The sequence below is a fragment of the Falco biarmicus genome, chromosome 8 (assembly GCF_023638135.1).
Source record: "Falco biarmicus isolate bFalBia1 chromosome 8, bFalBia1.pri, whole genome shotgun sequence".
Classification (NCBI taxonomy): domain Eukaryota; kingdom Metazoa; phylum Chordata; class Aves; order Falconiformes; family Falconidae; genus Falco; species Falco biarmicus.
Genome location: NC_079295.1, coordinates 45,922,567 through 45,933,253, shown reverse-complemented (window position 1 = coordinate 45,933,253; position 10,687 = coordinate 45,922,567). Strand labels below are relative to the sequence as shown.

General features: G+C 63.2%; 2 protein-coding genes across 2 annotated transcripts; both read right to left on the bottom strand.

Moving 5' to 3' along the window:
- Positions 1–555: 555 nt before the first annotated feature.
- On the bottom strand, positions 556–3,990 carry LOC130153419 (protocadherin gamma-A10-like). Its single transcript, XM_056348136.1, is given in 3 exon segments — positions 556–3,509; positions 3,512–3,614; positions 3,616–3,990. Coding segments are annotated over 3 exon segments (3,072 nt in total). The 5' UTR covers positions 3,868–3,990; the 3' UTR covers positions 556–792.
- A 1,522-nt stretch (positions 3,991–5,512) lies between these two features.
- Positions 5,513–10,655, bottom strand: LOC130153820 (protocadherin gamma-A10-like). The gene is given in 4 exon segments (XM_056349178.1): positions 5,513–5,662; positions 7,264–9,728; positions 9,731–9,824; positions 9,826–10,655. Coding segments are annotated over 4 exon segments (3,069 nt in total). The 5' UTR covers positions 10,186–10,655.
- Between the last annotated feature and the right edge of the window lie 32 nt (positions 10,656–10,687).

Below are 10,687 nucleotides of genomic sequence, written 5' to 3'. Positions count from 1 at the left end.
CAGTGAAGCCTGTGAAGTAACATAACACTTCTGTTGTTTGTGACAACCAAAAGCATTTCCTCCAGTAACATTTTAAGGAAACAGAGCTATGATTGTCTTCCTCTTTACAGCAGTGACCATCAAAGCCAGGTACGTGACAGTCAGAGAAATGTAGCAGATCTGATCTTGCACATGTTATCAGAGATGATGACCCACCTCCAGATCATCACAATGAGCATGGCAAGAAATTAACCCGTGCTGAATTGAAGGGATCATGGTAGTCTCTTCTTAGAGCACGGCACTTAGGCTCAGGAACTAATTCAGGTATTTAGCAGGGAATGAATATTCAGTTGGCTCCTCCCAAATCTCTTGTAATGGCCCTTGCCATAAGCACATAATTAAGCCATTTGTTAAAAACACTGTGACAATGGGCGAACACACAGGAAGGACCTCCCAGGGCTCGCAGTGCAGTTGGAATAACATTCCTATGGCTAAACGACGTGTCTTATACCCATCTGCAGCCGCTCTAGGACAGCTCCCAGGATGCTCGTCAACAGCCCCTCACAAGTCGCGTGGTGTTCTTGGACCCTCCTAATGTGCCAGCACCTCTCACCAAAGGGCCAGTCCCCTAGGCCACTTCTCTGTGACATGCGCCATTATCACGCCTGGGAGCATTCCAAGAAGGGAGGCGTATTCTCTGCAAGGCTCTCAGCAGAGCCTGGGGGTGGATACCGAGCAAAGCAGGAGTCCCGAGCGCTCCCTCCAGACCATGCACCCCCACGCACCCCCGCGCCTGTCCTGCTGCGGTCGTGCCTACGCCTCCTCCCCCCGCCAGCCCCGCGAGAGAGCGCCAGGGGCCCTCAGCGCCCCTGCCTGCCACCGCAGCCGGAGCGCCGGATGAGCCAGCCAGGCACGGGCCCCGCGGGAACGAGAGGCAGGAGCGCGCCGAGGCCCTGCGCCCGCAGCTGCGCCGGCCTTGCCTGCGTGCGCAGAGGGAAGGCAAGGGGCAGCGAGAAACTCCAGAGCGGCAGGAAGGAAAGGCAGCCAAGCGCGGGCAGAGGCACTCACCGGGGGCGCGGCGGGGTCGTCGCCGAGCAGCGGCGCGGGCTCGTCGGGCGGCGGCCGGGCCGGGAGGGTGTCGCAGCAGCTGCCGGCCGACAAGCGGAGCTGGCTCTTGCGCGAGTCGGCGGTGAGCGACACCTCGTGCGAGTAGGAGTGCAGGAAGGCGCGGACGCCGTCGATGCCCACGAAGTGCGAGGCCGGGACGCCGCGCGCGGCGCCGCTGCCCGCCGCCAGCAGCTGCGAGCGGCGCCAGCGCCGCAGGCGCAGCGCCAGCAGCAGCAGCAGGAAGGCGAGGAAGAGGCAGGACACGGCCGCCACGGCCACCACCAGCCAGCGCGTCAGGCTGCCGGCCGGCTCGCCCGGCGCCGCCGCCGCGCTGCCCAGCTCCGAGAGCAGCTCGGCCACGCTCTCGGCCAGCACCACGGTCAGCGTGGCCGTGGCCGACAGCGCCGGCCGCCCGTGGTCCTTCACCACCACCACCAGGCTCTGCCGCGCCGCGTCGCGGGCCAGCGGGAAGCGCGCCGTGCGCACCTCGCCGCTGTGCAGCCCCACGCGGAACAGCCCCGGCTCCGTCGCCTTGGCCAGCTCGTACGACAGCCACGCGTTCTGCCCCGCGTCCGCGTCCACCGCCACCACCTTGGCCACCAGCGCCCCGGGCTCCGCCGAGCGCGGCGCCAGCTCCACGCCCGCCCAGCCCGCGCCCGGCGCCGCCGGCGGGTACAGCACCTGCGGCGCGTTGTCGTTCTCGTCCACGATCACGAGCCGCACCGACACGTTGCTGCTCAGCGCCGGCGCGCCGCCGTCCTCCGCCCGCACCCACAGCCCCACCTCGCGCACCTCCTCGTAGTCGAAGGAGCGCAGCGCGTACAGCGCGCCCGTCTCCGCCTGCACCGACACGTAGGACGAGAGCGGCGCGCCGCGCACCCGACCCTCCGACAGCCGGTACCGCACGCGCGCGTTCTGACCCCAGTCCGCGTCCGCCGCCCGCACCGTCAGCACCAGCGCGCCCGCCGCGTTGTTCTCGGGCACACGGGCGCTGTAGCGCGCCTCCGCGAACACCGGCGCGTTGTCGTTCACGTCCAGCACCCGCAGCGCCAGCACCGCGCCGCTCCACAGCGACGGCGACCCGCCGTCCGCCGCCCGCACCGTCACGTTGTACTCCGCCACCTCCTCCCGGTCCAGCTCCCTCGCCGTCACCACGCGGTAGTAGCCCTCAAACGACTTCTCCAGCCGGAACGGCAGCCCCTCGCCGATGCTGCACCGCACCTCGCCGTTCGCCCCCGAGTCCCGGTCCTGCACGTGCAGCAGGGCCACCACCGTCCCCGACGGCGCGTCTTCGGAGATCGCGCTCAGCGCCGACGATACTGTCAGTTCGGGCGCGTTGTCGTTCACGTCTGTCACGCTGATCGCGATTTTGGCAGTGTCGGAGAGACCTCCGCCGTCCCGTGCCTGCACCTCCAGTTCGTACGACTCGGCTTCCTCGAAGTCCAGGCTCCGCACCAGCGTTACAACTCCCATCTTAGCGTCCATTTGGAAAATCTTTGACGCTTTCTCCGAGATTTTCTTCACTGAGTATTTCACGTGCCCGTTCAACCCCTCGTCGGCGTCGGCGGCCGTGACGGTGAGGAGGACGGAGCCCACGGGCACGTCCTCCGGCACACGCACCATGTACTCGGCCTGGCTGAACTGGGGCGCGTTGTCGTTCGCGTCCAGCACGGCCACGCGGATCCGCGCCGTGCCCGTCCGTGCCGGCTCGCCGCCGTCGCTCGCCCTCAGCACCAGCTCGTGGAACGCCGCCTCCTCCCGGTCCAGCGCCTTGGCCAGCACCAGCTCGGGGCGCTGGTCCCCGCCGGGGCCCGCCTGCACGGCCAGCGAGAAGTGCTCGTCGCCGCTCAGCTCGTAGCTCTGCAGGGAATTCGCTCCTGCGTCCGGATCGTGAGCTTCGGCCAGGGGAAACCGCGACCCCGGCGCTGTTGCCTCGCTTATACTCTCCTCCACCTCAATTTCCTTGAAGCTGGGCGCGTTGTCGTTAATGTCCGTGATCTCCACGTCGATGCCGTAAACCTTCATTTCCCCGTCCACTATCACCTCACACCGCAGCACGCATTGCTGCAGACTCTCGCAGAGATGCTCTCTGTCTATCCTCTCCGCCGTCACCAAATGTCCCGTCTTCCCGTGCAGGGCGAAATACTGCGCCCTGCCTCTGTCTATGATGCGCACGCCGCGGTCGGGGAGCGCGGGCAGCTGCAGCGCCAGGTCCTTGGCCACGTCGCCCACGAACGAGCCCTTCGGCATCTCCTCGGGAACCGAGTAGCGCAGCTGCCCCAACACCGCCTCCCACGCCGCCAGCAGGACGCACCAGAGCAGGGCTCGCTCCCGCCGGCCCCAGCGCCTCCCCGCCGCGCACATCGCCGCGGCACCACCGGCAGCTCCCCGCCGCCGCACGCCGAAAGGGGCACGGGCACGGCTCGCCGCTCCGGGCCCCTCCGCCTCGCTGCAGCGCGGCTCCGCACCGCGGGGACGCTCGCAGACCGCCCGGCCGCCGAGCCAGCCAGCGAGCGAGCGAGCGAGCGAGCCGGGCGGCAGCGGGCGGGGCTGCCGGCAGCGCTCCGGCCTTCCTCTCGCTCCTCCTCGGTCAACAGCGGCGCCCGCAGCCTCCTCCCGGCACTGCAGGCACCGAGCGCTGCCGAGCGCGGCCCGCCCGGCCTCCCCACGGGCAGCTCGCCGGGACGCGGCACTCGCCGCGGAGGCAGCGGGTCCCGTCCAGCGGGGATCTCCGCCGTCGCCTTCTCTCCCGCCCGCCCCTGCCTGGCTCCCCGAGACCATCCCGGCCAGGGAGACAGAGCGCGCCTCCCGCGGCTCGCCTGATGCTACCGCACGGCAATGATGACTGCCTAAGGGTCATGGATGCAGAGGAATGTACATTTTTCTCGAAATACGATGCTCAGACTATTACGACACTCAGGCCGTTAACCCAAAAGCACAACGCCCCCACCAGCAATTTCTGTAGCTGTCACCCTGGAACGACCGGTACAAGAAGAGCAAAAGCAAACAGGCTCTGTTGCTTTTGTTGAGTTGGAAAAGACACACCGTGCTAATAATTGCACTACGATCTCACCAAGGGGGGAGTTACGTTTCCTCGCCACAAGTCTGAGAACAAACAGAAGGATTGTCTCCAAGCCCACCAAGGCCAAAACAAAAGAGGAGAAACCACCCAACAGAATCAAGGTGTTCACACTGTTCGCTGAGGAGGAAACTCTCCCCTCCTTTTAGCACACACGCTCTTCCATAGAGATGTGACTTCCACTAGGGTCATGTTTAAAGAGATTCCTCCCAACAATAACAGAACACAAAGATACTCTGACATCTCCTGCCTTTCACACGCACTGTAGCATGGACAAGAGGCACTAAAACGTGAAACATTGCTAAACAAAGCTCTGCTGATAATGACAAGTAAACCTACACACACAGGAAAACAAGGAAAAAAACCCCATAAATCAACAGAGCAAGGCAAGGAAGCATCACAGGACAAAGTGTTGCCAGAGAAACTCACCAGGAAGTCTTCTTGGTCTTCACTGCAGGCATTGAAATTCCTCCCTGAGAGCACCTGGAAGTCACACAGATCTCAGTCTGCCAGCGTGGCCCTGAAGTCTCACCCTGAACTGCATAGTACTAGGGGGGTCATTTTAAGAAATAGTCATCAGCTCCCAGAAACCTTTTTTTCTACTGTGTGGCCCGTTCATCTCCCACAAATATGAAGCAATAAGTGTAAACACCTTATCATCGGTCTCTTTCTCATGCTCATTCTCCTGGGCTACTACAACAGACTCTCTTTTAGCTTCTGCTTGCTTTTCCTCACAGGCAAAAGTCTGTCTTAGGTGGCTGAAGGAAGTATTTGCTGCAAAATGCCATGCACGGTTTCAAATGCAAAAGCGGGGAAATGAACCACGACCTTCCAGGACACAAAGGCCTGAAAGACAGTGTCATCACAACTATGAAGAAACTCCACATCGCAGTGTTACAGGGGCAGACAGAAGGGTAATGCAGTTTCACAGAGGAATTGAAGCCGTTCTTCCCGTGCATCATTGTCCAACACAAACAGTTCCTGGGCAAACTGCTAGAGGACTGACATTCCCTTTCAGGACAGCGCAACCAGGACCACTGCCTGAATGGCACAGGCCTTGGCAAAAGGCACAAAATCAGACCGTTGCTCAGACAGGACCACGCTGACCCACCGGTTTCCGTGGCTCCAAGCCTCCCTCCCAACCTCCTGGCTCTGCGCTCACAGCCTTCAGTTGCACCATGGACAGTAACCAGTGTTTTGGCCACGTGTCAGCCACAGGCTAAAGAGCATGTCATTTGGTGGCACCTTAGGGAAACAGAAGGGCATCAAAGTCTTTGCCTTGGCAGCTGTACACCTTCATGGTATGGATGGGAAGTGCTTTGCCAGACCAACAACTAGAAGAGACCTTTAAATGTTGTAAGGGTCACCAGGCGCAATGAGGCCCAGCTTTAGGCCTGGGCAACCAACAAGGAAAGAACGAGACATCTGCTGCAGAGAACGAATCACAGCTTCACAGTTCAGCCCCTGCCAACTGCAGAAGCGATGCAAGAACGGTACCTAGTTGGTAATAAGCACATGAGTGGCTCACACCAAAGACCACAGCCACATTTCCTCAATGGAATGTCTTTGCAGAGTAGAAGAGGGAAAATGCATGGAACCACAGCTGCGGGCTCCCTGTAACAACCAGGACAAACTGAAATTTTACAGCAGTTATGTTTCAGACATTTCAGATCATAGCACAGTAACCTTTTTCACCTGCCCGGTCCCTGGACAGGCAGAACTTTTCACCCTGCCCAAACTTTACACAACAGGAAGGCTACCTCTGCAGACAGACACCACTGAAAGAAAAGTTGTACATGAACTTCTCCTTACTGAAGACCAAGGATCACAACACAGATGCATGCAAAGGGATTTCTCCGCTCATCACACTGCTTCTGAGAAATTTCTCAAGTTTATAAGCGATATGCAGCTCCGATAGAGATCCAGTCATCCAAGGATCACTTCAAAGATACACAGTCCTACTACAGCACAGAGGCACCTTGGAAGATAGACGATTCCCAAACCACGACATAAAGTGCACATCAATGCTCACTGATTGCCATGTACAGCACACATCACTCAACAGGAAGAATAAATTGATGAATGCAGTGAAGCCTGGGAACAAACAAAACATGTGTCTTGTTTGTGGCAACCAAAAGCATTTCCTCCAGTAACATTTTAAGGAAACAGAGCTATGATTGTCTTCCTCTTTACAGCAGTGACCATCAAAGCCAGGTACGTGACAGTCAGAGAAATGTAGCAGATCTGATCTTGCACATGTTATCAGAAATGACAACCCACTTCCAGATCATCACACCGAGCAAGGCAAGAAATTAACCCGTGCTGAATTGAAGGGATCACGGCATTCTCTTCTTGGAGCAAGGCACTTAGGCTCAGGAACTAATTCAGGTATTTAGCAGGGAATGAATATTCAGTTGGCTCCTCCCAAATCTCTTGTAATGGCCCTTGCCATAAGCACATAATTAAGCCATTTGTTAAAAACACTGTGACAATGGGCGAACACACAGGAAGGACCTCCCAGGGCTCGCAGTGCAGTTGGAATAACATTCCTATGGCTAAACGACGTGTCTTATACCCATCTGCAGCCGCTCAAGGACAGCTCCCAGGATGCCCGTCAACAGCCCCTCACAAGTCGCGTGGTGTTCTTGGACCCTCCTAATTTTCCAGCACCTCTCACCAAAGGGCCAGTCTCCCAGGCCACTTCTCTGTGACATACACCATTATCAGGCCTGGAAGCATTCCAAGAAGGGAAGCACCTTCCCTGCAAAGTTCACCCAAGCAAAGCAGGAGTCCGAGCGCTCCCTCCAGACCATGCACCCCCACGCACCCCCGCGCCTGTCCTGCTGCGGTCGTGCCTACGCCTCCTTCCCCCGCCAGCCCCGCGAGAGAGCGCCAGGGGCCCTCAGCGCCCCTGCCTGCCACCGCAGCCGGAGCGCCGGATGAGCCAGCCAGGCACGGGCCCCGCGGGAACGAGAGGCAGGAGCGCACCCCGCAGCTGCGCCGGCCTTGCCTGCGTGCGCAGAGGGAAGGCAAGGGGCAGCGAGAAACTCCAGAGCGGCAGGAAGGAAAGGCAGCCAAGCGCGGGCAGAGGCACTCACCGGGGGCGCGGCGGGGTCGTCGCCGAGCAGCGGCGCGGGCTCGTCGGGCGGCGGCCGGGCCGGGAGGGTGTCGCAGCAGCTGCCGGCCGACAAGCGGAGCTGGCTCTTGCGCGAGTCGGCGGTGAGCGACACCTCGTGCGAGTAGGAGTGCAGGAAGGCGCGGACGCCGTCGATGCCCACGAAGTGCGAGGCCGGGACGCCGCGCGCGGCGCCGCTGCCCGCCGCCAGCAGCTGCGAGCGGCGCCAGCGCCGCAGGCGCAGCGCCAGCAGCAGCAGCAGGAAGGCGAGGAAGAGGCAGGACACGGCCGCCACGGCCACCACCAGCCAGCGCGTCAGGCTGCCGGCCGGCTCGCCCGGCGCCGCCGCCGCGCTGCCCAGCTCCGAGAGCAGCTCGGCCACGCTCTCGGCCAGCACCACGGTCAGCGTGGCCGTGGCCGACAGCGCCGGCCGCCCGTGGTCCTTCACCACCACCACCAGGCTCTGCCGCGCCGCGTCGCGGGCCAGCGGGAAGCGCGCCGTGCGCACCTCGCCGCTGTGCAGCCCCACGCGGAACAGCCCCGGCTCCGTCGCCTTGGCCAGCTCGTACGACAGCCACGCGTTCTGCCCCGCGTCCGCGTCCACCGCCACCACCTTGGCCACCAGCGCCCCGGGCTCCGCCGAGCGCGGCGCCAGCTCCACGCCCGCCCAGCCCGCGCCCGGCGCCGCCGGCGGGTACAGCACCTGCGGCGCGTTGTCGTTCTCGTCCACGATCACGAGCCGCACCGACACGTTGCTGCTCAGCGCCGGCGCGCCGCCGTCCTCCGCCCGCACCCACAGCCCCACCTCGCGCACCTCCTCGTAGTCGAAGGAGCGCAGCGCGTACAGCGCGCCCGTCTCCGCCTGCACCGACACGTAGGACGAGAGCGGCGCGCCGCGCACCCGACCCTCCGACAGCCGGTACCGCACGCGCGCGTTCTGACCCCAGTCCGCGTCCGCCGCCCGCACCGTCAGCACCAGCGCGCCCGCCGCGTTGTTCTCGGGCAGCCGGGCGCTGTAGCGCGCCTCCGCGAACACCGGCGCGTTGTCGTTCACGTCCAGCACCCGCAGCGCCAGCACCGCGCCGCTCCACAGCGACGGCGACCCGCCGTCCGCCGCCCGCACCGTCACGTTGTACTCCGCCACCTCCTCCCGGTCCAGCTCCCTCGCCGTCACCACGCGGTAGTAGCCCTCAAACGACTTCTCCAGCCGGAACGGCAGCCCCTCGCCGATGCTGCACCGCACCTCGCCGTTCGCGCCCGAGTCCCGGTCCTGCACGTGCAGCAGGGCCACCACCGTCCCCGACGGCGCGTCTTCGGAGATCGCGCTCAGCGCCGACGATACTGTCAGTTCGGGCGCGTTGTCGTTCACGTCTGTCACGCTGATCGCGATTTTGGCAGTGTCGGAGAGACCTCCGCCGTCCCGTGCCTGCACCTCCAGTTCGTACGACTCGGCTTACTCGAAGTCCAGGCTCCGCACCACCGTGATCGATCCCGTCTCAGTGTCCAGACGGAAAACCTCCGATGCCAGATCAGTCGCTTTCGTTAACGAGTATTTCACGTGCCCGTTCAACCCCTCGTCGGCGTCGGCGGCCGTGACGGTGAGGAGGACGGAGCCCACGGGCACGTCCTCCGGCACACGCACCGTGTACTCGGCCTGGCTGAACTGGGGCGCGTTGTCGTTCGCGTCCAGCACTGCCACGCGGATCCGCGCCGTGCCCGTCCGTGCCGGCTCGCCGCCGTCGCTCGCCCTCAGCACCAGCTCGTGGAACGCCGCCTCCTCCCGGTCCAGCGCCTTGGCCAGCACCAGCTCGGGGCGCTGGTCCCCGCCGGGGCCCGCCTGCACGGCCAGCGAGAAGTGCTCGTCGCCGCTCAGCTCGTAGCTCTGCAGGGAATTCGCTCCCGCGTCCGGGTCGCGAGCCCTGGCGAGGGTAAACCGCGACCCCGGCGCTGTCGTCTCGCTCATTCTCAGCTCCGTTTCTGTGTCTTGGAAGCTTGGCGCGTTGTCGTTAATGTCCGTGATCTCCACGTCGATGCCGTAAACCTTCATTTCCCCGTCCACTATCACCTCACATCGCAGCACGCATTTCTCCACCAGCCGGCAGAGCTGCTCTCTGTCTATCCTCTCCGCCGTCACCAAATGTCCCGTCTTCCCGTGCAGGGCGAAATACTGCGCCCTGCCTCTGTCTATGATGCGCACACTGCCGTCGGGGAGCACGGGCAGCTGCAGCGCCAGGTCCTTGGCCACGTCGGCCACGAACGAGCCCTTCGGCATCTCCTCGGGCACCGAGTAGCGCAGCTGCCCCCACGCCGCCTCCCACGCCGCCAGCAGGACGCACCAGAGCAGGGCTCGCTCCCGCCGGCCCCAGCGCCTCCCCGCCGCGCACATCCCTGCTGCGGCACCGCCGGCAGATCCCCGCCGCCTCACACCGACACGGGCACGGGCACGGCTCGCCGCTCCGGGCCCCTCCGCCTCGCTGCAGCGCGGTTCCGCACCGCGGGGACGCTCGCAGACCGCCCGGCCGCCGAGCCAGCCAGCGAGCGAGAGAGCGAGCGAGCCGGGCGGCAGCGGGCGGGGCTGCGGGCAGCGCTCCGGCCTTCCTCTCGCTCCTCCTCGGTCAACAGCGGCGCCCGCAGCCTCCTCCCGGCACTGCAGGCACCGAGCGCTGCCGAGCGCGGCCCGCCCGGCCTCCCCACGGGCAGCTCGCCGGGACGCGGCACTCGCCGCGGAGGCAGCGGGTCCCGTCCAGCGGGGATCTCCGCCGTCGCCTTCTCTCCCGCCCGCCCCTGCCTGGCTCCCCGAGACCATCCCGGCCAGGGAGACAGAGCGCGCCTCCCGCGGCTCGCCTGACGCTACTGCACGGCTGTGATAACTGCTTAACGGCCATGGATGCACAGGAACGTACATTTTTCTCGAAATACGATGCTCAGACCATTAGTTCAAAAGCACAAACCCCCACCACTGGTTTCTGTAGCCGTCACGCTGGAACGACCGCTACAAGGACAGCAAAAGCAAACAGGCTCTGCAACACAAAACGCGATGTCCAGAGCGTCCCCCGGGAGACAGAGGGATCAGGCTCATTCACCCAGCCGCCAGGAACACGCCCCAGATTAAACGCTCCGCCACCGCTGACGGTCATTAGGCGGTTAAAGGCTAAAGGGGGTGGCGGCCATCAACACAGAACCTCAGCGCCCCACCCCCGCCCAGCCAGACCCTGACGAGGGGGGCTACTCGGGCACTTGCACGCGCTCTGGGATTTCTCCCCGCAGACACAGGATAGCTTATGCACTTTCACATTTATCCAAGACATTCGATAATTCGATACTGATAATTCTATAATCGGTTTCAACGACCGCGCAGCGGCTTTCATCTTCTCAAAAATGACGCTGTAAGAGCTAATGCGTGGCAG